This window comes from Hylobates moloch, unplaced genomic scaffold (assembly GCF_009828535.3).
Source record: "Hylobates moloch isolate HMO894 unplaced genomic scaffold, HMol_V3 SCAFFOLD_19, whole genome shotgun sequence".
NCBI lineage: Eukaryota > Metazoa > Chordata > Mammalia > Primates > Hylobatidae > Hylobates > Hylobates moloch.
The window spans coordinates 4,787,309-4,815,167 of record NW_026652294.1 but is presented as its reverse complement, the minus strand read 5'-3'; the positions used below and the strand labels follow the sequence as shown (position 1 = coordinate 4,815,167).

At 41.8% G+C, this 27,859-nt stretch overlaps 2 protein-coding genes and 1 gene segment (V, D, J or C); all 3 read right to left on the bottom strand.

The window, feature by feature from the left end:
* The window catches only part of LOC116459127 (probable non-functional immunoglobulin lambda variable 11-55), a 346,106-nt gene that overhangs the window by 199,822 nt on the left and 118,425 nt on the right, over nucleotides 1–27,859 (bottom strand).
* Nucleotides 1–27,859, bottom strand: part of LOC116459129 (immunoglobulin lambda-1 light chain-like) — a 325,567-nt gene that overhangs the window by 202,850 nt on the left and 94,858 nt on the right. The gene's annotated exons all lie outside the window — the stretch shown is intronic.
* Nucleotides 27–25,080, bottom strand: ZNF280B (zinc finger protein 280B). 7 transcript variants are annotated; one of them, XR_009210960.1, is made up of 5 exons: nucleotides 24,926–25,080; nucleotides 8,663–8,780; nucleotides 2,447–4,077; nucleotides 1,475–1,885; nucleotides 27–590 (listed from the first exon to the last, which is right to left on the bottom strand). XR_009210960.1 is itself a non-coding variant. In XM_058431007.1 (4 exons), the coding sequence occupies exons 3-4, from the start codon at nucleotides 4,007–4,009 to the stop codon at nucleotides 1,883–1,885; spliced, it is 1,566 nt and encodes a 521-aa protein (XP_058286990.1). In that variant the 5' UTR covers nucleotides 4,010–4,077; nucleotides 8,663–8,780; nucleotides 24,926–25,080; the 3' UTR covers nucleotides 27–1,882. The 7 variants fall into 7 exon arrangements, 6 of the variants coding, with proteins under 6 accessions (XP_058286990.1, XP_058286989.1, XP_031995296.1 ...); XM_058431007.1 differs by having other exon boundaries at nucleotides 27–1,885; XM_058431006.1 differs by lacking the exon at nucleotides 1,475–1,885.

The window sequence follows — 27,859 nt, the reverse complement described above, 5'->3', positions numbered from 1 at the left end:
TCTACCTGAGACAAGAAAATCTGGCACACACATACCCTTTCTTCAACTAAAGAAAGGATTCAGGCTGTAATTTTAGCAAAGTGTCTTAACCCAAGCAAAGTAACTGAAAAGACCTAGTATAGTGTTCAATCAAATGAGTGTCAGGCAAATAAATACAACAGAATCTACGGACCTACACTCAGAAAATTTTCTATAATGTAGATAATATACTCTTCTTTGTTATCTGTACTGCCTTCTACTCTAAGAGGGATGCTAAGCTCTTAATTATCTCTTCCCAGATTTTTGTGAAAGCTTAGGAAACTTAACTAGATTGAGGAGGGAAGAAAGGAGTGGGGAGAGATAAGGTACCTTTAAAAAGAAATCAAGGAAAAAGGGAGATATTTCTCCAGACCTATGTCTACAGCCAAGATGGCAGGTTCCTTGGCTGGTGAAGATAGGCTGCTGGGCACCTTGGTCGGGGGTGGAGGAACAAAGGATGGCACCAGAACACAAGCAGGGAGACAACTCCGGGAGTCCACAGAGGCAGCCAAGGCTGCTGATGTTCAGGAACCAATACTCAAAAGGTACTCCAGAATACTGTGAAACAGCCCCTGGGGAGAGCAAGGGAAAAAGATTCACCCATAGTACAGATTAGATAGGATAGATCAGATGAAGGACATTAACTCTAAGTCTTAACACCTACTAAATTAGAGAGACATTTCTTGCACACTGGTGTGTGTCAGGTAAGACCCAAACAGCATTAGTGTCAATAAACTGGGAAACTATACATACAACAGAATAACTGCAAGCTGTAATACATTCATGTCCAAGGCAAGACATAAAGTCGCAAGCTTCACATGTTCAATTAGGGTAAGATATATATGCACAGAAAAATATAAAGCCATTATGGGCTTAAATTCAGCCAGTCACCCTGGGCTATTTTTGTCCACTGTACCTACCGTTCTTGGACCAGTCCTCACTCCAGCTTAACAGTGGGAAAACTAAATTTAGCCCAGTCCAGGAACTGGACAGACACCACTTGTTTGGCCCTTTTCAGTTAAAACTATGGGTCCAGTATAGTTCAAATTATAGATATTAGGGCTTCTTCCCCTTGGGAAACTTGCTTTACAGCTGTGGCTGAGAGGAATATGGCCAGTTCATTCTCCACTAACGGCTAGCCAGAAGGGAGAGGAGAGGGAATGAATCAAATTCACCTTTAGATCACAGAACAGGAAGTCAGCTAGTACCAGGCACCATTCTATTAATTTTATTGCTATTTCATCTCAAACCAATGATACATGGTGGCTGTTTGATGTCTGCAGGGGCCCTTCACCAAAGAAAGCATGTTACTTTGAATGGTTTGGCTTCCTTGGATGTTTTCAGGTAGGTAAAGACACTCTGAAGCAGTGTTCCTTTTGACCTGGCCCCAAGACCAGAATGAATGTGTGCCTATCCTTCAACTAGAACAAAGAACCACTGCTCTCCCTCAACTAACCTCTGCCTTCTTGGTTTCTACTCATGCAGCAGCTTCTCTTTCAATTCCACATCCTGGCTTTTTAGAATCTTTTCAGGTTATTTTATGCCAGCACAGCAGAGGCACTTCTGGGAATTCGGCAGCAAGTGGGCCAGGGCATAACAAAGCCATTCCAGTCTGACTAGAGTTAACCATGAAATGTTGAATGCATGAAAAAAGCTGTAAAGAAAACTAAGTATTTCAAAAATTCTATGAATTCTGTATATAGAAAAAAGAGCTTTCAAGCTTAGGAGTAACATGAAATACCAAAACAATAAATAGGTGCCAGAGGCAGTGGCTCACACATCCCAGCACTTGGGGAGGCTGAGGCAGGAGGCTCCCCTAAGGTCAGGAGTTCGAGATCAGCCTGGACGACATAACGAGATTCCATCACTACAAAAAATTAAAATAAAAAAATTAGCTGGGTGTGGTGGCTACGCCTGTAGTCCTAGCTACTCTCCAAAGGCTGAGACGGAGGAATGCTCGAGCCCAGGAGTTCAAGGCTGCAGTGAGCTAGGATCACGCCACTGCACTCCAGCCTGGGTAACAGTGAGACCCTGTCTCTAAAGTAAAAAAAAAAAAAAAAAAAAAAATTAAAATTAAAAAAATAAATTAATACCTTTTTCTCTCTCACACATACACACACAAACACCTTTTATGTGTTAAGCCAGACACAGTTAACATGAAAACCAGATGTTTTAAAATAATAACTCAAAATTCAGATCAAATAATATATATCCTAAATCTTGTTTAAAAAGTCATGTATAATCCACTAGTTTCACTATTTTTGGTGCTACTGAATAATGTATGGTTTGTATTTTTTGTTTTATGAGGTCTTTAAATTTGGTTTGAAATACTTGCTTTTTAGATTTACTGAAACTAGAATTAATGGGACTTTTTTGAAATTTTGCTTTTAGACCTAGGGAGTGACGGTTCAGAGTCAGATGTGCTCACAGTTATGGATGCTACGTCCACTGATCCTGGCTGAAGAGGTTCCAGCGACACTTGAATAGTAACTTTTGTTTCAGGAGGTAATCCTTCTAGTTGCTTAGGCTTCTTAAACATTTGATGACACTGGGTCTTGTGCTCCATTTTCTCCTTGAAAGTTAAAAACTGTAACCGGCACTTGGAACACTGGTGTGCACTCTTTCCCCAGTGGCCCCTATAATGACACATGTATGGTGTTGCTGTTTTGAAAATTTTGAGACAAAAGGGACAAAGCAAATTCTTTGTGTTTTCATGGCATGTTCTAAAATGTGTTTCTACATCAGCAAAGACCGACGATCTGTAATGGCAAACCTGGCACACATAGGGCATTTCGCCAGGCTTATGATGGTCCTTCATGTGTTGTAAGAGGACCTGATCTGTTTCAAATGACAACTCACAGATCTTACAGACAGCAGAGGGCTCCTGGGCAGTGTGGACATTTTCGATGTGACACTGTAGCTGGAAGGGAGTGGGAAACTGCCGGTGGCAGTGCTGGCAGGTGGTATGGTTTTCCCAGCTGTCGTTCCTCTGCTTCTCAAATTCCAAATGATGCTTCACGTGATTCATAAATTTAACATTTTTTAGAACTTTCACGCAGGTGAGGCATTTAAAGGTGGTGTGAGTCTTCTGTTCTGGCTGCACATCTCCTTTATGCTGTCCATAGTAAAAGTCACTAAGTAACACAATGGGATTTTCTTTCTTGGGATCAAAGGTCTCGTTTTGACTTGTTAGACTCAAAATGTCTGTTTTTGCCAATTCATTTTCCCTATCAAGATTTGTATTTATAGGCTTGAAATGGATATTGTCCTTTGGAAAAGCTGCTGGAAAAGGTGCTCCATTCTGAACATGGCTTAATGAGGTATGAATATTGTTTGAGGGTGTACTTTGCTGAGTATTCATTGTATGAAAGGTATCTGAAGGGGACGAAGCTGAAGAATTTCCTTCCATAATTCCATCCCTGAGTTTAGCCCTTTTGGGATTTATGCTGTTTACTTCGAAAGTAGAAAGTCGCTTTGATACATGAGGACTTTCATTTATACCTCCTACTGGAAGTGCTGCACTTACTGGATGATGCAATGAACCTGTGAATGTAATCAAAGGAGAAGGTAATTCTGAAGAGTTATTAGGCACAACTTGTGGTGAACTATTTCTATAATCAGGTTTAGACAAAGGCTCAATAATAATAGGACTATCTGTTGATCTCGATTCAAGTTGGGAAGCTGGCAGGACGGTCACTGCTTCTGATGTAAGGGTCTCATGACTTTTAGGCTGCAATTTGTTAGCAGTATCTTTTCTAAGGTGACCATACTTTTTTCTCCTTGACCATGAACCCGGGGTGACTCTGTTCAAAATGTTTGAAACGACTGGTTTTGAATTTGAAGTCACCCCAACAAAGATTAGCTCAGCATCTTCATTTACATGTTCCACACCAACAAAGATGAGCTCAGCATCTTCGTCATCTACTTGTTTGGTTTCTTTTATGTTCTTCTGTGGTTCAGGCTCTTTCTCTTCTTCACATGATTGTTCCATTTTCTAATTTTTTTATTCTTGAATGGTGTGGCCACAAGTCCCAATGCTTCCTTTATATAAACTGCCACCTAAGTACAAACATACATCAGTAAGTACAGGAAAATGCATTACCTTATTTAATTCTCCTCCAAAACATTGTTTTTATAAACATCACTATTTTACCAACAAGGACACTGAGACTGAAACAGTTAAAACCTATGATAAAAGATCAGGTTCCTATGAATCTAGAATCATAACTTTGCTGTACTGATTGTGCTCTATTCCATTTTTTTTTTTTTTTTAAAAAACCTACCAGTAGCTAATCACTAGGCAAAATCATATGGAAAAGGACACACATTTTTACGAGGGCATCATTGTGCAGTGTTTAGAAACATGGGCTTTGGAGTTGAAGAGTAAGCTGGAATCCTTAGTCTGCCACACACCAGCTGCTTCCTCTTTAGCAAGTTTTTTACTTTAAAATGTATTTTCCTATCTTAAAGGCAAAAATTCTTATTTCTTAGACTTACAGTAATAGCTGGTTTTTTAAAAGCACCACCTATTCAATGGCAGCTTGATTTGTAGTGGAAATGGAAGAAAATTACATTAAAGGTACATATCTCAATTGATTCATATATAGTAATCTCATAAACATTAATATAGAAAAGAGGTATTAAATTTATAGAGTTAGAGTACCTATACATAACCAACAAACAGCATAGCACAATGTCAAGTGCCAGGCAGATAATCTCATCCCAACTCATGGCCTTAATTATAATCCATTCACTAATGCCTCCTAAATTTTCCCCTCCAGTTCTGACTTACCCACTGAACTTAAACACAACAGTGCTTCCTCCTCAATCTCTTCTCCACAGAGCAAGCAGATCGATTGTGTTAAACAAAGTCAGACTGTATCATTGTTCAGCTCAAAACCCTCCAATGGCTTTCTGATTAACTGAGAGTAAAAGACCAAGTATTACCAATGCCTAGAAGACTACACTACCAACCACACATACTGCTCCTACAGTTATCTCATACCACTCTCCACTATCCACTTCACTGTAGCCACACTAACCTCCTTGCTATTTATTTTATTTATTTTAATTTTTTAAATTAAATTTTATTTTTTTGAGATGGAGTCCTGCTCTATCACCCAGGTATATATTTCAGTTCACTGCAACCTCCACCTTCCAGGTTCAAGTGATTCTCGTGCCTCAGCCTCCTGAGTAGCTGGGACTACAGGCACGCAGCACCACACCCAGCTAATTTTTGTATTTTCAGTAGAGATCAGGTTTCACCATGTTGACCAGGCTGGTCTCGAATTCCTTATCTCAGGTGATCCAGGTGCCTTGGCCTCCCAAAGTGCTAGGATTATAGGCGTGAGCAACTGCACCTGGCCCTCCCTGCTACTTCTTGAACATACTAAGCTCTTTTCCTTGCTCAAAGCCCTTGTTCTTTCCAATATGAATGATCATTTGGGTATCTGCATGGCTAGCTCCTCACTGCCCTTAGGGCTCTATTCCAAGTATCCCTCTTGGTGAGGTTCTCAAATATTCCAACCAACCTCTAACCCACATTCCTAATCTCTTTTCCCTTTTCTTTCATCCCCAAAGCCCTATCACCATTTAACATATTACAATCCTATTTATCTTGATTATTTTCTATTGTCCATCCAGTGGAACATAAAACTCAAAAGGGCAGGTATTGTATCTTTTGTTGACTGTTGTATACCCAGCACAAAGAACAGTGTCTGGCACAGAACAGGTGCTCAACAAATACAGAATTTGTTAAATGAATCAATAAATAGCGACTCTCCTTCATAAGATCCTTTATTTTTAAAGAAGACTATGCTCCATTAATTCCACATTTTCTATGAATTTACTCTGAGAACTTTATCCATTGGAAATTCCATAGGCCAATAAAAGACTTAAAGCTGCTAGCTTTTTACAAATATTTGACCACAACCAATAGTTTAAAAAAAGTTATATGGAGTCCAATTACGCAAGCACATACACATAAATAATAACTACCTTTACTACACAGGCTGCATTCTAAAATTTTCTATTTCATTTTTCTTGTCTTTTTCTTTTTTTTTTGAGACGGAGTCTAGTTCTGTCGCCCAGGCTGGAGTACAATGGTGCAATCTCACCTCACTGCAACCTCTGCCTCCCAGGTTCAAGCAAGTCTCCTGACTCAGCCTCCAGGGTAGCTGGGATTACAGGCACATGCCACCACACCCAGCTAATTTTTGTATTTTTTAGTAGAGACAGGGTTTCACTGTGTTGGCCAGGCTGGTCTTGAACTCCTGACCTTGTGATTCACTAGCCTCGACCTCCCAAAGTGCTGGGATTACAAGCATGAGCCATGGATTACAAGCCTGAGCTGCGCCTGCCTCCTTTTTCTTAAATTAACCACTGACCCACAAAATCAGTTAAGCCTCATCACTAGGTCACTACTAGTTGTTTCAAAAACTGGTCTAATGCTAGCAAAATGTAGGCACTAGAAACCAAGGTTCAAAACTCACCAATTTCTAAAAACATATCAAGATTCACTGTATCCCAGTGTGGACCCTTCAAATCAACATAATCCAAAGCATAAAAATTAAACTGATATCTAATACATGCCATGCATATTGTTTTAATTTTAATGAGGATATCAGTATCTAATTTTGGAACATATAGACAATATTTATTCCTATAAATATGTGTATCACCTTGGAAGTGAATTTAAAAAGGAATACAATATTAAGCATTGTCAACTATATACAAACTGGCGTATCATGAACAGTGATTTACAACTTAATTAGTAGATATATAATGCCAGAAAAAATATAAGGCAGATATGAATACACTGCTCTCTGGAGTCAACTAAAATTGGTTTAGTCTGTCTATACACAACTTCAATTGCCTAACTCCAGGGTGATGCCACCTAGCCCAGTGTTTCCTAAGCATTACTGACATTTGGGACTGGATAATTCTTTGCTGGGGGCTGTCAAGAGCACTGTAGGATGTTTAGCAGCGTCTGTGATCTCTACCCACTAGAAACCAGCAGTAGTCCCCCAGGGTGGCAACTAAAAATGGCTCCAGGAATTACCAAATGTCCTGTGGGAAAACTCCTGCCCAAATCCAATCTTCTTCTCAGGATCACTTCCACATTTCCAGTAACTACCTTCTAGGTAATTCTAAATGTATTTTCTAACATCCTCTCTAAAGAAAATACCTGGCTGGGCACGGTGGCTCATGCCTGTAATCCCAGCACTTTGGGAGGCCAAGGCAGGTGGATCACAAGGTTAGGAGTTGGAGACCAGCCTGGCCAACACAGTGAAACCCTGTCTCTACTAAAAATACAAAAAATTAGCTGGGCGTGGTTGTGGACACCTGTAATCCCAGCTACTCAGGAGGCTGAGGCAGGAGAATCCCTTGAAGCCAGGAGGTGGAGGTTGCAGTAAGCCGAGATCATGTCACTGCACTCCAGCCCGGGTGACAGTGCGAGACTGCATCCCAAAAAAACAAAAGAAAATATTCTAATTCACAATCATTAATATTCTCCAATATCCTAAAAAATCAGACTATAATCTGACAACATGGCCATTAGATTTATCTGAAGATTAATTAGTTTATTATTGTTATTATTTTTTCTTTTTCAAGACGGAGTCTTGCTCTGTCACCCAGGCTGAAGTGCAGTGGCACGATCATGGCTCACTGCAACCTCTGCTTCCCAGGTTCAAGTTATTCTCCTGCCTCAGCCTCCCGAGTAGCTGGGATTACAGGTGTGCCACCACGCCCAGCTAATTTTTGTATTTTTAGTAGAGACGGGGTTTCACCATGATGGCCGGGATGGTCTTCATCTCCTGACCTCATGATCTGCCCGCCTTGGCCTCCCAAAGTGCTGGGATTACAGGTGTAAGCCACCATGCCTGGCCAATCTGAAGATTAATTTTTAAAGCCCCCAAAAGTTTATGATTTACTAAAGTTATATGGAGGGTTTGTAGACAGAGTTAGCATTAAGATGCCTAATTCCTGAATTCTGGTTTTGTGCTCTTTCTGCTAAAACTGACTTAGTGCACACCTATTTCTGATGATATTGCTGTTAACTGCTTAGTCTTCAAGAATTAAAGTGTCTCATTGGATTCATTTTTTCACTCTCTATTTTTTAAACCTGTTCAAACCTCCTCTACCTCCCAGAAAATGTCAAAGTACCTTATAAGACATTTTAAAGAACTTTTAGAGCATCGCTCATTCTACCTTTCATGTCCATTCCTATTAATGGCCCCCAGCCCAGGCCGCAACTTCTAGGTTTAGATCCACTGGTTACTTCATTTGTGTACACTTGTACTAGACCCTAAATTGTTCTGTCCTTTTTCTCTGTCCTTCAAATTATATAACACACCACCACAAGATGGATCTTAAAACACAACTGTAATTATATCACTCTTCTATTCCTAAGCATTAAATGATTCCTCCAATTCTAGAGAATATTTTAGGTATATATAATTTGGGTTACGCTATGGGCTGAACTGTGTTCCCCCCATCCCAAATTTGTATACTGAAGCTATAGCCCTCAATGTGATGGTATATAGAGATGGGGCCTTTGGGTGATAATCAGGTTAAGATGTATTCATGAGGATAGGGCCCTCATGATGTGATTGGTGCCCTTATAAGAGGAGATACCACAGACCTTGCTTCCTCTTTCTGTCATGTGAGAACACAGCAAGAAGGCTGTCATCCACCAGCCTGGAAGAGAGCCTTCCCTAAGGAACCAAATTGTCCAGCATCTTGATCTTGAACTTCCCAGCCTAAAAATGTGAGAAATGAATTCCTGTTGTTAATAAACCATCGAATAAGCAAAGAAGAAAAACTTAAACTGGGTTCTAATAACACTGCTGGACTTCCTAACCAGTTGCTCTTGGTTAGATTTTTGGCTGTTGTCCATACTGCTTAACCCTCCATCCAACCATCATTCAAGATGAAAAAGAGGAATAGAGCAAGGATCAGGAACAAAGCTAATAAGTTAATAAACAAATTCATTAAGAACAAGAGTAGTATTAGACCATGAGAGTTTTCTTCTCCTCTAGATGTCCACAGACCCTTCTCTACAAATGTCCACCAATGGATGAATGAATGCTTATTTTCCAATTTGCCAGAATCTTGAGATACTGGGGTAGGGAGGTTAGACATGCAAAGACATATCAGATCTAATGGATTTGCCCTCAGAAGTCAATTCACACCCCCGTGATGGAGAAGCCAATAGGAGGGCTTCAATTCCAAAGAAAGCTGAGAGATCAGTGGATGATAACCCACCTTCCAGATTATTTCTGTGCATTCAATGGCCCTTCTAGTAGATCACTGTTATAGCCACACACAAGTTTTTTTCAGGCATCAGTCCTACTTGAGTAACTTCTGTGATTAGATTTTAGGCCACCAGGACTCCTATGGTACCTATCCCCACCATCTTCCCTTGCCTATCACTTTCTTCACCCCACTGCTTCTTTCTCGAACTTGTCCCCCACCCCCACAAATAACTCTACACATTTGCTATCTTAGAATTGAATGCCCATTAAACAGAGATCCTTGCAGTAAATGGGAGTCTTATAGGATCCTTAAAACTACAGCAAACATTTGTATTCCATCCCAGGGCAACTAAATAAAACAAAAATAACTTTTTCATAAATATTTTTTAATAAATACTTTTTCAAAAGTAAGCTGAGGATGGTAGTGGAGTGTAAAATAGGGTTGAAACTAGCCTGAGAGGCCAGGTGCGGTGGCTCACGCCTGTAATCCCAGCAGGGGATTACACCTGGAGGCCAAGGTGGGTGGATCACTTGAGGTCAGGAGTTTGAGACCAGTGTGGACAACATGGAGAAACCCCATCTCTAATAAAAATACAAAAAATTAACCAGGCATGGTGGCACACACCTATAGTCCCAGCTACTCAGGAGGCCGAGGCACAAGCATCTCAGGAGAAGCTGCAGTGAGTTGAGATTGTGCCACTGCACTCCATCCGGGGTGACACAGCGAGACTCCATCTTTAAAAAAAAAAAAAAAAAAAAAAAGGCCAGGCTCAGTGGCTCACACCCGTAATCCCAGCACTTTGGGAGGCCGAGGTGGGTGGATAACCTGAGGTCAGGAGGTCGAGACCAGCCTGGCCAACATGGTGAAACTCCATCTCTACTAAAAATACAAAAATTCGCCAGGCATGGTGGTGGGCGCCTGTAATGCCAGCTACTTGGTAGGCTGAGGCAAGAGAATCAATTGAACCTGGGAGGCAGAGGTTGCAGTGAGCCAAGACTGTGCACAAGACTGTGCCATTGCACTCCAGAGCCTGGGCAACAAGAGCAAGACTCCGTCTCAATTAAAAAAAAAAAAAAAAATCTAGCCTGAGAGTCTAGGAGGGGAGTAACTATTAAACCAAGGTCGTTCCTTATCAAAAGACATGACAATTTTCACAGACTAGACTGAGAGAAAAATGAAGAATTTACAGATCCGTACTACTATTTCCACTCTTGCTACCTCTCTGACCTTTTATCCCCTTCAAGTGCATGTCCAAATTTACCTTCTCCATAAGACTTACTCTGACTACACTGTGTAAAATTACAATTCTCTTATACCTCCTCAACTTCTAAGCCTGCTCTATTATTTTTTTCCTAATTCTATAACATCATCTTCCATTTCACCAAAGAATTGGCATTTTTATTATACTTACTATCTTTCTTCCTCCACTGGACTATTTGTTAGTTCCTTCTGTTGAAACAGTTTGTTTTGTTTTTGTTGTTCATTTTTGTCTGTTATGTTTACTGATTTCTCTCAAGTGCCTAAAGCAGTGCCTGGCACACAATAAGCACTCAAATATTCATTAATGGAAAAAGGTTATCTAGAAGTAGTCAGAAATCAATTCAAAAAGGTAGACTGAGGGAAAAGTGGAAAATGTTCAAATGTGGGAAACAGCCAATTTTCTTCAAGTCTGGGAGCTCCTAAGGTGTACTGTTAGAGGAAATGTGACAGCCCCACAATCCTGGGGTTCAGAAGAAAAATATGTATGGCCAGATCTCATCATAAGGACAATGGTTTGGGGAAGCCTTTCCTCAGAACAGTATGTGTGTGGTTAGAAACTCGTGTGTGGTTATAACAATGGTTTACTAGAGGCTGGGCATGGTGGCTCATGCCTGTAATCCCAGCACTTTGGGGGGCCGACGCAGGCGGATCATAAGGTCAGGAGTTTCAGACTAGCCTGGCCAACATGGTGAAACCCCACCTCTACTAAAAATACAAAAATTAGCCAGGCGTGGTGGCACCCACCTGTAATCCCAGCTCCTCAGGCAGGAAAACTGCTTGAACCCAGGAGGCAGAGATTGCAGTGGGCCGAGATTGTGCCACTGCACTCCAGCCTGGCTGACAGAGCAAGACTCCGTCTCAAAAAATAACAAAGAAAAAACAATGATCTACTAGAAGGGCCATTGTTTGAATGCATAGAAATAATCTGGAAGGTGGGTTATCATCCACTGATCTCTCAGCTTTCTTTGGAATTGAAGCCCTCCTATTGGCTTCTCCCATCATGGGAGGTGAGAATTGATTTTTGAGGACAAACCTGTTAGATCTGATACGTCTTTGCATGTCTAACCTCCCTACCTCAGTAGGAGTGGGATCTACTCTTTTTTTTTTTTTTTTTTTTTTGGGAGTCTCGCTCTGTCACCCAGGCTGGAGTGCAGTGCTGTGATCTTGGCTCACTGCAACCTCCGCAGTTGCTGGGTTCAAGCAATTCTCCTGTCTTGGCCTCCCAAGTAGCTGGGACTACAGGCACATGCTACCACGCCCATCTAATTTTTGTATTTTTAGTAGCGACGGGGTTTGACCATATTGGTCAGGCTGCTCTAAAACTCCTAACCTCAGGTGATACACCCGCCTTAGCCTCCCAAAGTGCTGGAATTACAGGCGTGAGCCACCGTGCCCAGCCTGGGATCTACTCTTAAGCAACAGAGAAAATCAGTCATTTTTCCCCTTTTCCTTCCCTTCCTCCTATGAGTAGAATCTTGGTCTCCATCTTTAAAAAAAAAAAAAAAAAAAGGCCAGGCGCAGTGGTTCACGCCTGTAATCCCAGCACTTCGGGAGGCCGAGGTGGGCAGATAACCTGAGGTCAGGAGTTCGAGACCAGCCTGACCAACATGGTGAAACTCCATCTCTACTAAAAACACAAAAATTCGCCGGGAGTGGTGGTGGGCGCCTGTAATCCCAGCTACTTGGTAGGCTGAGGCAAGAGAATCAATTGAACCCGGGAGGCGGAGGTTACAAAGGAGATTTGACAGGGTGGCAGTTCAAACTAAAAGTGGTCTGATAGTTCAGAGTCAAGTTTCTTCACTAAAGCTGAGTTTTAAAAGGGCTTGAAGAATGATTTAAAGACGGGTTGTGGAGGATCACAAAAAAGACAACTAAAAAAAGGCATAACAAAGTCAATTTGTTAAATGCCCAGCAACAGGGTGAAGTTAAGGGGAATGGTGGAATAAGGACCTACAGATAGCTGCTGCTTCATAAAAGCAAAGAGAACACTAGCAAAAACTACAAAAATCACGTTTTTCAGATCCTGGAAATTAACAAAAGCTTGTAAAAATCAAAAGATTTTATTACAAAATGGTTTGGCAGTTCCTCAAAATGTTAAACATAGACTTATGATCCCACAAATCTACTTCTAAGTATACACTCAAAGAAATAAAGGTACTCAGGTACATGTATACATGTTTATAGCAACAATCCATAATAATCAAAAGGTGGAAACAACCTAAATGTCCATCAATGGATGAATGGATAAACAAATCATGGTATATATATATATAACAGAATGTTTATTCAGCCATAAAAGAAATGACATACTGATACATGCTACAACAGGGTAAACCCTGAAAACATACCATGTGAAAGAAGTCAGGCAGAAAAGCTCATATATTGTATGATTTCATTTACAGGAAATATCAGAAATAGATAAATCCATAGATATTAAACAAAGATTTGTGGTTGCCAGAAGATAGGAAAGGGAAAATGGTGAGATTCTTAATGGGTAAAGGGGTTTCACTTTGGAATGATGGAAATGTATCAGAACTAGATAGAGGCAGCACATGTACAATATTACAAATGCACTAAATGTCACTAAATTGTTTATTTTAAAATGACTGATTTTATGTTATGTGACTTTCACCTCAATGAATTATTTTTTAAAAATAAAGAGGGTATATTACTACCAACCACACAGAAATAAAGAGAATTATAAAGGAATACTATGAAAAATTATCTGTCAACAAATTAGATAACCTAGATGAAACAAATTCCTAGAAAGACACGAACTAATGAACTGACTCAAGAACAAACAGAAAATATAAATGGATCCAAAACAAGCGATAGAATTGGTAATCAAAAAACTTCCCCAAATAAAAGCCCAAAATCATCGATAGCTATGCTAGTAAATTCTTAACGTTTTTAAAAGAATTAACACCAATCCTTCATTAACTCTTCCAAAAATTAGAAGACAGAAAACTTTGCACATCTTTCTATGAGGCTAGTTATTACTCTTATACCAAAATCAAACCAAGAAATCATATAAAAAAAGAAAACTGGCCGGGCGCGGTGGCTCACGCCTGTAATCCCAGCACTTTGGGAGGCCGAGGCAGGCGGATCACGAGGTCAGGAGATTGAGACCACGATGAAACCCCGTCTCTACTAAAAATACAAAAAATTAGCCGGGCGTGGTGGCGGGCGCCTGTAGTCCCAGCTACTCGGAGAGGCTGAGGCAAGAGAATGGCGTGAACCCGGGAGGCGGAACTTGCAGTGAGCCGAGATCGCGCCACTGCACTCCAGCCTGGGCGACAGAGCGAGACTCTGTCTCAAAAAAAAAAAAAAAAAAAAAGAAAGGCGTGAGCTACCACGCCCGGCCTGGATAATTTTTTTGTACTTTGGTAGAGATGGGGGTTTCACCATGTTGCCCAGGTTGGTCTTGAACTCGTGAGCTCAGGCAATCCGCCTGTCTCGGCCTCCTAAAGTGCTAGGATTACAGATATGAGCCACCGTGTCCAGCCTCTTTTTTTTTTGAGACAGAGTCTCACTCTGTCGCCCAGGCTGGAGTGCAGTGGCGCGATCTCGGCTCACTGCAAGCTCCGCCTCCCAGGTTCACGCCATTCTCCTGCCTCAGCCTCTCGGAGTAGCTGGGACTACAGGCGCCCACCACCACGCCCGGCTAATTTTTTGTATTTTTAGTAGAGACGGGGTTTCATCGTGGTCTGTATCTCCTGACCTCGTGATCCGCTCGCCTCGGCCTCCCAAAGTGCTGGGATTACAGGCGTGAGCCACCGCGCCCGGCCAATATCCCTTATAGAGGCAAAAATCCTCAACAAAATGTTAGCAAACAAAATCTAACAACATATATAACGATTACATACCATGACCAAGTGGGATTTATTTAAAAAATACAAGGATGGTTCATTCTATGAAAATCAACCAATATTAATTTTATTTTTATTTTTTTTAATTTTAATTTTTTTTTTTTTTTGAGTCAGAGTTTCATTCTTGTTGCCCAGGCTGGAGTGAAATGGCACAATCTTGGCTGACCACAACCTCCGCCTCCCAGGTTCAAGCAATTCTCCTGCCTCTGCCTCCCGAGTAGCTGGGATTACAGGCATGTGTCACCACGCCCAGCTAATTCATTTGTATTTTTAGTAGAGACGGTTTCTCCATGTTGATCAGGCTGGTCTCAAACTCCCGACCTCAGGTGATCCGCCTGCCTCGGCCTCCCAAAGTGCTGGGATTACAGGTGTGAGCCACCATGCCCAGCCTATACCATTTTAATAAAGGACAAAAACGACACCTGCCTGCAGAAAAAACACTTGACAAAAGCTAACATTCTTTTATGATTTGAAACAACAAAACGATTAGGAATAGAAGGAAACTTTCTCCACCAGACAAAGGCATCTGTATGAGACTCACAGCTATTATAGTATCATACTTAATGGTGAGACTGAAAGTACCCCGTCCCTAAGATCAGGAACAAGACAGATGTCCACTTTAACCACTTCAACTCAACACTGTACTGGAGGTTCTACAGCCAAGGTAATTAGGAAAGAAAAGGAAGCAAAAAGCATTCTGATTGGAAAGCAAGAAGTAAAACTATAATGGAGATGACAAATACAAATAACTCAATTTTTTAAAAGGGCAAATAACTTGAATAGACATTTCTCCAAAGATGATATACAAAAGACCAAGTAAATATATTCAGTGTCATTAATCATAAAAGCAATGCACATTAAAACCACCATGAGATACCACCTCACACCTACTAGGATAACTACTATTAAAAAACAAACATTGTTGGAAAGAAATTAGAATCCTCATGCACAGTTACTGGATTGTAAAGTGGTATAACTACTACGGAAAACAGTACAGAAATTCCTCATAAAATTAAAAACAGAACTACTATATGTTCTAGCAATCTTACTTCTGGGTATACATCTAAAAGAATTGAAAGCAGGGTCTCGAAGAGATATTGGCACACCCATATTCACAGAAGGACTATTAAAATAGCCAAGGGGTAGAAGCAACCCAAATGTCTACCCAAAAATGAATAAACAAAATATGAGATATATATATATACACAATAGAATATTATTCAACCTTAAAAAGGAAGAAAATCTGTCACATGCTACATGTTTAAACCTTGAGGATATTATGCCAAATAAAATAAACCAGTCACAAAAGACAAATACTTTTGTATTTGTGTAATTCTACCTATATGAGGTAACTAAAATAGTCAAATTCATAGAAACAGAAAGTAGAGGCCGGAAGCAGTGGCTCACACCTGTAATCCCAGCACTTTGGGAGGCTGAGGTGGGCAGATCACCTGAGGTTAGCAGTTCGAGACCAGCTTGGCCAACATGGCAAAACTCTGTCTCTACTAAAAATACAAAAATTAGCCGGATGTGGTGGCAGGCACCTGTAAACCCAGCTACTTGGGAGGCTGAGGCAGGAGAATTGCTTGAACCCAGGAGGCGGAGGTTGCAGTGAGCTGAGATCACGCCACTGCACTCCAACCTAGGCGACGAGAGAGAAACTCTGTTTCCAAAAAAAATTAGCTGGGCGTGGTGGTGGCACACACCTGTAGTCCCAGCTACTCGGGAAGCTGAGGCAGAAGAATCCCCTGAATCCAGGAGGCAGAAGTTGCAGTCAGTGGAGATCGCACCACTGCACTCCAGCCTGGGCAACACACCAAGACTCTGTCTCGAAAAAAAAAAAAAAAAAAAAACCAAAAAACAGAAGGTAGAGTAATGGTTACCAACGGCTAGGGGCAGAGGAAAAGGGTGAGTCTGTTGTTTAATGGGCATTGTTCCAGTTCTGCAAGATGAAAAAGTTCTAGAGATCTGTTTCACATCAATGCAAATATACGTGAAACTATTGAACTATTAATTTAAAAATGGTTAAGGTGGTAAATTGTATGTGTTTTTACCACAATAAAACAGTTCATTTTAAAAACAGGCCCCAATCGGGCATGGTGGCTCACATCTATAATCCCAGCACTCTGGGAGGCCAAGGTGAGAGAATCACTTACAGTCAGGAGTTTGAGACCAGCCTGGCCAACGTGGCGAAACCCTGTCTCTACTAAAAATACAAAAATTAGCCGGCATGGTGGCATGCGCCTATAATCATAGCTACTCAAGAGGCTGAGGCAGGAAGAATCACTTGAACCCAGGAGGCGGAGGTTACAGTGAGCTGAGATCATGCCACTGCACTCCAGCCTGGGCGACAGAGTGAGACTCTGTTAAAAAAATAAAATAAAACATAAGCCAGACACAGTGACTCACGCCTGTAATCCCAACACTTTGGAAGGCTGAGATGGGAGGATCGCTTGAGACCAAGAGTTGAAGATCAGTCCAAGCAATGTAGTGAGACCCCTTCTCTACAAAAAATTTAAAAACACAGGCACAGTGGCTCATACCTGTAATCCCAGTATTTTGGGAGGCTGAGGCAGGAGGACTTAGTCAGCTCAGGAATTCCAGACCAGCTTGTATACAACACAGTGAGACCCTACCTCTACAAAAAATTAAAAAATTAACCAGGCATGGTAGAGTATGCCTGTGATCACATCACTGCACTACAACCTTGGTGCCAGAGCAAGACTGTCTCAAGAAAAAAAAAATTTAAATGTAGCTGGGCATCGTGGCACACGCCTGTAGTCCCAGCTACTCATGGGTGGAATGAGGCAGGATGGCAGCTGAGATGGGAGGATCACTGGAGCCTGGGAGGTCGACGTTGCAGTGGGCCATAATTGTGTCACTGTACTGCAGCCTGGGCAACAGAGCGAGACTCTGTCTCAAAAACAAACAATAAAAAAATGGGCAAAGGATTTGAACGCTTCTCCAAAGATACACAAATGGCCAAGAAGCACATGAAATGCTGTTCAACATAATTAGTCATTAAGGAAATGCAAATCAAAATCACAATGAGCTATTACTTCACATCCACTAGGTTAGTTATAACCAAAAACAATCTCAAGTGTTGCAGAGGATGTGCAGCTATCTGAACCCTCATATACTGCTGGTGGTAATATAAACTTGTACTTTGGAAAAGTTTGGCAATTGCTCAAAATTTAAATATAGAGTTACCATGTGACCCAACAATATCACTCCTAGGTATATACCCAAGAGAACTGAAAATATAACACATATATAAGCTAGCTGGAATATAGCCATAATGCTGCTACAAAGTGCAAACAATCAAATGTAAATTAATTGATGAATGAATAAACGAACTGTGGTATATCCGTACAATGCAATACTATTCAGCCATAAAAAAAAATTGAGGCCGGGCGCGGTGGCTCACGCTTGTAATCCCAGCACTTTGGGAGGCCGAGGCGGGCGGATCATGAGGTCAGGAGATCGAGACCACGGTGAAACCCCGTCTCTACTAAAAATACAAAAAATTAGCCGGGCGTGGTGGCGGGCGCCTGTAGTCTCAGCTACTCAGAGAGGCTGAGGCAGGAGAATGGCGTGAACCCGGGAGGCGGAGCTTGCAGTGAGCCGAGATCGCGCCACTGCACTCCAGCCTGGGCGACAGAGCAAGACTCCGTCTCAAAAAAAAAAAAAAAAATTGAAGTACAAACAGGCATACAATATGGTGTACCTTGAAAATACACTAAGTGAATAACACCAGACACAAAAGGCCACATATTTTATTATTTTACTTATACGAAATGTCCAGAATAAGGCAAATTCATACAGACAGAAATAAAGTAGCAGCTGCCATGGGCTTGATGAAGAGGAATGAAAGGAATATAGTAGATTTGAAAAATGGCCCCCAAAATATCAGGTCCTATTCCCTTAAGCCTGTAAATGATACCTTATTTGGAAAAAGGATCTTTGCAGATGGGAAAATTATCCTGGACTATATACAGGTGGGCCCTAAATGCCATCACAAATGTCTTTGTAAGAGAAGCAGAGGGAGATTTCACACATACTCTAGGAAAAGGTGATGTGAAGACAGAAGCAAAGATTAGAGTGACATGGTCACAAGCCAAGGAACGTCACATCCACAAACTAGAAGATGCAAAGAAGGGATTCTCCGCTAGAGTTTCCCAGGGGAGGACAGCCCTGCCAACATCTTGATATAGGTCTTGTGAAACTTATTTTAGACTTCTGACCTTCCGAACTAAGGGAGAATAAATTTTTGTTGTTTTATGCCACCAAGTTTGTGATAATTTGTTATAGCAGCCATGGAAAAGTAATATAGGGAGTGACTACTAACGGATACAAGGTTTCTTTAGGGTTGATGAAATGTCTTGGAATTAGATATTGCTGATGGTTGTATAATTTTGTAAGTATATAATACTAAAAACCATTCAATTTCACACTCCAAAGGGTGAATTTTATGGCATATGAATTATATTTCAAAGAAAAAAAATGCCTAGCAACAGGATGGTATAACCCTCCATCTCCCAACAACCGCTGCTAAATTTTCAAAGCACCATTAAGCAGACTCAATTCGTAACAAGGATAATGGAACAATGCAAGCTAATCTAGCCAACAAAAAGAATTAAGCTAGTATCAGGTGGTCAATTTATAAATTGTAGTGGGAGTCATACATTCCCAAGGATGGAACAGTTATATCTCCTTGCAGAGTGAACTCTTCTCCGATACCAAGGACTTGGAAGACCAAATAAATTATACGTAGGATTACCAAATATGCTGGTATGACCAAGACAGTTGCAGTTTAAACTTCTATCTCTGTGTAATTATGGATAGTGCCACTCTTCAATCTTTAATAAGTCCTTCATTTTAGATGATAAATTACATAGTCAACCTAGTTATAAGGAATCTAGAGGTTGTAAAAAGCTGTGAGAGCATATTCTATGCAGACTACATAGGTCCTCTCATGACTCCCTGTGTAACTTGGGTCTCTGTGACTGAGAAGCTCCCAGGGAAAAAAACCCAGTTAAGACTTCTGCAGAGCATTCACATTTTGTTTCAAACTTATACAACACTAATGCTTAAGCTCAACTCTCAGAATTGTATTATTCAGTATTATCCAAATGACTGATTAACTTATACACTGAAGGGAAAGAACGAGGAATGGACCTATACACACTTGTAGTTTACAAGTATAAGAAGCTAACAAAGAATAAGATTAAAATAACTTGTGCCAGGCCGGGCGTGGTGGCTCACGCCTGTAATCCCAGCACTTCGGGAGGCCAAGGCAGGTGGCTCACAAGGCCAGGAGTTTGAGACCAGCCTGAACAACATGGTGCAACCCCATCTCTACTAAAAATACAAAAACTTAGCTGAGCGTGGTGGTGCACGCCTGTAATCCCAGCTACTCAGGAGGCAGGAGAATCACTTGAACCCAGGAGGCGGAGGTTGCAGTAAGTTGAGATTGTGCCACTGCACTGCACTCCAGCCTGGACAACACAGCAAGACTCTGTCTGAAAAAAAAAAAAAAAAAAAAAAAAAAGGGCAACCCGCTCGGGTCCCCTTCCACACTGTGGAAGCTTTGTTCTTTTGCTCTTTGCAATAAATCTTGCTACTGCTCTCTCTTTGGGTCCACACGGCTTTTATGAGCTGTAACACTCACCGCGAAGGTCTGCAGCTTCACTCCTGAAGCCAGTGAGACGACGAGCCCACCAGGAGGAACGAACAACTCCAGACGCGCCTCCTTAAGAGCTGTAACACTCACCACGAAGGTCTGCAGCTTCACTCCTGAGCCAGCGAGGCCACGAACCCACCAGAAGAAAGAAACTCCGAACACCAGAAGGAACAAACCTCGGACCCACCGCCTTTAAGAACTGTAACACTCACCGCGAGAGTCCGCGGCTTCATTCTTGAAGTCAGTGAGACCAAGAACCCACCAATTCCAGACACAGAAGGATTCGACCGCAGTCCACGTTCTTAGCAGGACTATTTCTCACTTTTGCCTTTCTCCTCAAACCCCCACTTTCTCCTCATTCTCAGTGGATGCCTCTTCATACTTTACTAAGAAAACAAATACTTTCTCTTCAGCCATTTGTATCTCTAATCCCATATAACACTTTCCCCTCTTCCCCGCTTCTAATAAATTTAAAAAAAAAAAAAAAAAAAAAGCTTGTGCCCACATTAACTAAGTGTTAAAAGCCAAAAGGTGAAAGTCACTATTCTCTTTTCACATATCAAATTGACCCTAAGGTAATATTGCTGCATTAGAACTGAGCTGGTGGGAGGGATGTTAAGAAATTAGGGAGAAATTGTTAATCTACAGAAAGACCATCATATAAGGTTCTGTGTGTTGCCAAACATAGACATTTGATGTTCTGATGTTTGCTATTTTAGTGGAACTATAGCTATAAAATGTATTCAATCAGTAGAATTAAAACATATTCCAGTCCACAAAAAACTAAGAGAGAAATTATACAGGAATGATCAAGAATCTGCACAGTTCTGATAATCTCATGACTACAGAGAAAGGGAGAAGGGGAAGCATCAAGGTGGTATTTGAGAGGAATTTAAGAAGACCATTCATTCAATAAAAGTTTGGTGGGCCAAAAAGGTGCCATGTATTGGTCTGGCAATATAGCAGTGATCCAAAGTCCTTCACTTCAGGGAGCTGACATTCCAGAAGGGGTAGTCAGAAAATAATTTTTTTTTAACAAAAAGTAAGATGGTTATATAAACACTAGAGAGAAAAATAAAGTAGGAAATGGAGGCAGGTTGATACTCATGTAACATGAATATGGCTATCTGGGGAAGAATACTCCAACAAAGGGAACAGCAAACACAAAGGCTCTAAGACTGGAGCACTTAACACATGCAAGGACTGATCAATAGGCTAACATAGGTGGACCAATGAAAAGGGTGACAAGTTAGAAATGAGATTAAAAATGAGCTGTTTGTGGCAAAGGAAAGCCAAGATCATGTAGGCCATTCTAAATTCTTCAGCTTTGGCCGGGTGCGGTGGCTCACATCTGTAATCCCAACACTTTGGGAGGCCGAGGCGGGCGGATCACCTGAGGTCAGAAGTTCGAGATCAGCCTGGCCGACATGGTGAAACCCCGTCTCTACTAAAAATACAAAACTTAGCCAGGTGTGCTGGTGTGTGCCTGTAGTCCCAGCTACTCGGGAGGCTGAAGCAGGAGAACTGCTTGAACCCAGAAGACAGAGGCTGCAGTGTGCTGAGATCGTGCCACTGCACTCCAGCCTGGGTGACAGAGCAAGACTCCGTCTCAAAAAAATAAATAAAAATAAAAATAAAATAATAATAATACAAAAATTAGCTGGGTGTGGTGGCGGGCACCTGTAATCCCAGCTACTTGGGAGGCTGAGGAGGAGAATCACTTGAACCCAGGAAGCAGAGGTTGCAGTGAGCCAAGACCGCACCATTGCACTCCAGCCTGGGTGACAGAGCGAAACTCCATCTCAAAAAATAAGTACATAAATAAAAATAAATTCTTCAGCTTTTACCCTGAGTGTGATGAGAGATTACTGGAAGGCTCTGAGTGAGAAGTAATATGATCTGATTCATTTCATCAGGATTGCTGTGGCTACTGTGTGGAGAATAGACTTTAGAGAGTAATAGTGGAAGCAGGAGACAAGAAGCTACTGAAATATTATAAACAAAAGATGATGGTAGTATCAGACAGGGTGCAGAAATGGAGATACTAAGAAGTCGGACTCTAGATAAAAATCTAGAAGGCCCACAAGGTTCATTGATGGATTGGGTTTGGGATGTGAAGGAGAGGAGAAGGACACACAAGAGGTAATGCTGAGCAGGTAAATCTATGAGATCAGAGCCCAAGGAAAGTTCTGAGGTAGGTACTTAAATTTTGAAGTCTTCAGTATGTAGTATTATTTAAAACACAAGACTGGATGAGATCATTCAGGGAAAGAGGTCTGAGATCTAAGCTCTGGGGCATTCCATTGATGAGAGGTCATGGAGATGAGAAGGAGCTGGTAAGGGAAATTACCAGAAAAAAAGGAGCTGGTAAAGGAAATTACCAGAGATTGAGAAGGAGCTGGTAAAGGAAATTACCAGAAAATAAATTGAGGTAAATTGGTAAATTGAGAAGGAGCTGGTAAAGGAAATTACCAGAAAAAAAAAAAAAAAAACAATTATTCACAGCCATTCAGGTGGGAGGAGAATCGAGAAAGAGAGGCATCCCAGAATCCAATGGGGAGGAGAAAAGGAACAACTATAATATATGCTGCCAATAAATCAAATAAAATCAAGAAAATCAACTAAAACTGACTAATGGATTAAGCAAAGTGGAATTCACTGGTGACCTCGACAACAGTGGGTTTAAGGAAGAAGAACAGGAGATAGCAAATATGGACAACTCAGGAGAAATTTTCCTGTAAGGACAAGCAAATACAAAATAAAACAAGCAGATGGGAGATGTGGCATCAAAAACGAGATCTTTAAGGTGAGGTGACAGTACAATCAGTATGTTTGCTATTAATATTAATATTAATGATCTGGAGAGACAGAAAACCCTAGACAAAGAGAACTCTTGCTAGAATAATATCCTTAAATAAACAAGTGCACATGTAGAGGCTCTGGCCTTAGCAAGAAGTCAAATTATTCACCCAGAGTAACAGGACAATGCTTTGAGATCCTATGGAAAAGGGTTAAATGGTGGATAAATGGCTGTAGCGGCCATCCTCCAAGATGGCCCTAAATGAATCCCACTTCCTGGAATTCACATAGTTGTAGCCCTCTCCCACTAACAGGGTTGGCCTGTGGGATCACGCACATACAGCAGGAAGTGATGGTATGCCACTTCAGAAATTAAGTCATAAAGACTCTGCCCTTCATCTTGGGTACAAGGTCTCTTGAATCATTTGCTCTGAAGTAAGCCAGCTGCTGTGAGACGAACAGCCCCATGGAGACGCCCACAGAGTGAGGAACTGAGGCCTCTTGCCAACAGCCCCGTGAGTGAGCTTAGAGGCAGATGATCCAACCCAAGTCAATTCCGCAGAGACTGATAATTCAGCCAAAAGTTTGACTGAAACCTCATGAGAGACCCTGGGCCAGAACCAGTCAGCTAAGCCACTCTTGGATTGCAGACCTTCAAAAACTACGAGGTAATAATTTTTTTTTAACTTTAAACTACTAAGTTTTCAGACAATTTGTTACACGGCAATAGATAACTAATACAATGGGTCTCACTGAGCTGTAATCACAAATTGCTGGGCACAGAATTCACTATAATCTCACCTACTGGCATGCAATGACTTCAGATGACCTCCCCTGTCCTGCTGCATGCAATTACCTCATGAAATACAGTCGTTGAGAAAGAGGGTAGGATAAAAGAAGTCAGCTTCATATAACTTAACATCCATGATGCTCTTAGTTTTTTTTCAAGAGATCTGGTAAAAGAATGCCACTACCACCCTCTCCTTTCTCAAGAAAGCAATTTAGAGGGTTCCCGAATGACCTACATCAACAATTGGCCTGAACTAATCATACGCATCATTCGGATTCCCTCAGTAAAATATTAAATACTCAACAGGTATGTTTTAGCACAGGAAAGGGCAAGAGAGCGAAACTGAAGGAAAAAAGATACAACTTTGGTCCTTATCAGGGAGGCTTCTCTTTTCTTATCTCAGGTTTATTACAACACAACTTTTAAGAACTTGAGCTATTCCAGGCAGAAGGTCACATCCTTGAGGTAACCAGAGAGAAGCATTAGTTACTTACATGTCACAAGAATATTTTCGATCCCACTGCCTACCTGACATTGCCATTTAGGTGTTTATCAATCATCTCACACTTAACCAGAAAAGTGAACTGAACTCCTTTCCCCCAGATCTGTTCCTCCAATCTACCCTACCTTAGCAAAGGAAAACATCCCACCCGCCAACTGCCCAAATCAAAAGCCTCCAAATCCGCTCAGGTCCTGGCTCTCACGGGAGGGACTCCATTAGAGTCCCAGGGGCTGCATTGAGTCCCGACAGCCACGCAGTAAATAAGACAAGACGGTGCGGTAGGGGAGACAGACCGATACATTCAAATGCCTTAAGGGGTCTGGGCCTACAGGTCTCCAGAACGGGGGAGGGCCTGGGGTTACAAGGCAGTTTTCAGATTTTTAAATACATTGAGCGCCAAAAGAGACCCCGCGGGGGCGATGGGGGAGGGGAGCGCACTGGGAGCCAGGAAAGGCCCCTTCTCCAGGAGGCCCGGGCCCAGCCCGGGGGTGGAGGCGTCTGCGTGAGGGAGTGGAGGCTGATGTGAAAGTGGCGCCCGCTGAGATTAGGGAAGGGGGTGTGCGTGAGGGGATCGTGGGACCTGCTTCTGCCCTGCACTCCCCACAGAAAGCGGCTGCATTGCAAAGGCCGCCCCGGCAGCGCACAGCCAAGCGCGGTGTCGCGACCCGCAGGGCTGCGGCTCACCATGAAATCCCTCAAGTCTCCCCTCAGGCAACGCCGAAGCCGCGCCACGCCCCCGTCCTTACCGGTCCGGATCAGCTGCTGTTCCCGAGCTGCCGGCCACGCACCGGCCCCGGAGGCGCTCCCGGAGCAAAGCCGGCGGCGACTACGCCTCCTCAGGCCCCCGGGCGCCGCCGACGCGCACGCCTCCACACGCGCGCGTCCAGTGGAGACCTGCGATTGGCTGCCAGGTGCCGGCGCGAGATCGGAGCGGCTCCGAGCTGGGCGCATGCGCGCGCTCTGACGCCCCTGGTGGCGACTGCTGGACGCAGGGTCGGGTGGAGAGGGAGGAGGGCAGCAGCAATTCCCCTGAGGCCCTGGAAGGATCTTGGGTTCCGGATCAGAGTTCCAGGCAGTCAGGGTTCCAGAGCTGAGGGAGCATCCAAGCAGTCAGGGTTCCAGAGCTGAGGGGCATCCAGGCAGTCAGGGTTCCAGAGCTGTCGCAGCCAGGGCTCGGGGTAGGGGGGTAGGCTTCCAGTCCATCAGAGGATGGTTTGCCCACCAGAAGGCCAGCTGTTATAATTCTCAGGGGTGGTCCCTTTGTTGACTGTCCATGCTTAAGGGATTGTGACGAAACAACTGAGCCTGACATCTGTCCTTTTCTAGCTACATCTGGGACCAGTTGAATCCAGCCTGCCACCTGTTTTTGTACAGCTGGCAGCAAGCTAAGAATCGATTTCACGTTTTTTTAATGGCTAAAAAAAAGGAGAATAATATTTTGTGGCATGTGAAAATTATATGAAATTAAAAATTCAGTGTCCATAAATAAAGTTTTATTGGAACAACAGACATGCCCATTCCTTTAGGTATTATTTATGCCTGTTTTCCTGCTTCAACAGCAAAAGTTGATTAATTGCCAGAGACCATGTATGAAAAGCTTAAAATATTTACTATCTGGCCCTTTACAGAAAGTTTGCCCACTCAATTTACTTGCAGCTTTGATTTTTTTTTTTAATTGACCAATTCTGCCAAAAGTCTATTTTAGCAATCTTTTTGGGGGTGGGTAAATCGCTTTTGGTTTCATTAATCTATAATGTTATTTTCTTATCTATTTTATCTATTTCTTTCATTCTGTTATTTCCTTCCTTCCTGACTTCATAGGCTTGCTCTGTTACTTCTCTTTACAACTTTTGGAGAAAAATGCCTACCTCGTTTGCTTGTAAACTTTTTTATTTCTCTTGTATTTAATGCTATAAATTTACCTTTAAGTACCAGTTTAACTGTGTCCCACCAGTCTGCTTGGTAATATGTTCATTACCCTTCAATTAGTTATGTCCTACAGGCTATGACCCAATGCTTGCTTGGACCAGTATAAACATGCCAGGGCAAATATTTAGGCTAAATTGTGGGAGCTAAGAACACAAAGTATATTAATTTATTACGGCTAGCAGATATCTAAGAATGTTAGCACAGGTCTTTGAATAAATTTTACTTCTAAGAGAAGTCACTATTTATTCCTAATTAGACAGGGAGGAAAGCCTTTGAAGAGGAACCTCTACTTTACTTTTTACATAGTGATTCTTTCTAACACAAGGGTTATATAGTATATGTTATTTATTTTTGAAATCTATGATATTTTTAAAAGATTTTTTAATTGTATTATAATCAAATCACATGGCCTAAATATTACTCACCCTTGCATTTGAAGATTTCTGTTCAGTGAAGTGTACCATAGTCAAAATGAAGAGATCATAGATATAAAGAAGATATTTGCAGTATCTAAAATGTATATATGAGGCTGATATGTAAAGAAGATATTTGCAATATCTAAAATGTATATAAGAGGCCGGGCACGGTGGCTCATACCTGTAATCCCAGCATTTTTGGAGACCAAGGCAGGCAGATCACTTGAGGTCAGGAATTCAAGACCAGCCCCAACATGGTGAAACCCCGTCTCTACTAAAAATACAAAAATTAGCTTGGTGTGGTGGCACACGCCTGCAGTCCCAGCTACTCGGGAGGCTGAGGCATGAGAACTGTTTGAACCTGGGAGGCAGAGGTTGCAGTGAGCTGAGATTGCACCACTGCACTCCAGCCTGGGCAACAGAGCGAGACTCCATCTCAAAAAATAATAAAATGAAAAATAAATATATGTGAAATGATCTTCTTTTGGCTTCATAATAATTCCAGTGTCCATCAGTAAATTAGTATCAACTAAGCTCCAGGCTTTATTCAAGTGTCACTAGTTTTTCCCATCATCCTTTTTGTTGCAGATTCCCATCCAGGATACTGAATTGTACTTAGTCATTTTGTGTTCTTAGCCTTCTGTGGTCTGTGACAGTTTCTTAAACTTTTCTTGCTTTTCATGACCTTGACAATTTTAAGAAGTAAAGGTCAGGTATTTTTCAGAGTGTCTCTCAATTTAGGTTTGATGTTTTTCTCATGGTTACACTGGGGTTATGGTTTTTAGAAGACTATCACAGACATGATGTGTCTTTCTCATAATTTCTCATCAGCGATCCATGCTATCAATAAGACTTCCTACTGGCTTCTCCACTGTGAATTACTTCTCCCCCCGCCTTTCATACGCTATTCTAAATCTTGCCTACATGCAGGGAGGCCGTGAGGTCTCATTGAAGGAAAATTATCTACACAAATTACTTCGCAACTCTTCTTTAAGGAAGATTTTTCTCTTCTTCCTTTAGTTTTAAATTAATCAAAAATAGCTTTTTAGTTTTAAATTAATCAAAAATAAAATAAAAAATTTAGTACCTCAGTCACACTTGCCACATTTCAACAGATCAGTAGTCACCTGGAGCATATTGGACAGAGCAGAAGTAGAGCATTTTCATCATTGCAGGAAGATCTACGGACAGCACTGACTTAGATCATTAGTCAACCTTTCTTCTTCCCAAATGTATGCACTTAGAAATATAAATTCCCAAGAACTGCTTTAGTTCCATCCCATAAATTTTGTGGTTGTTTTCAATATCTTTCAGTTCAACATTTTCCTTTTTTCA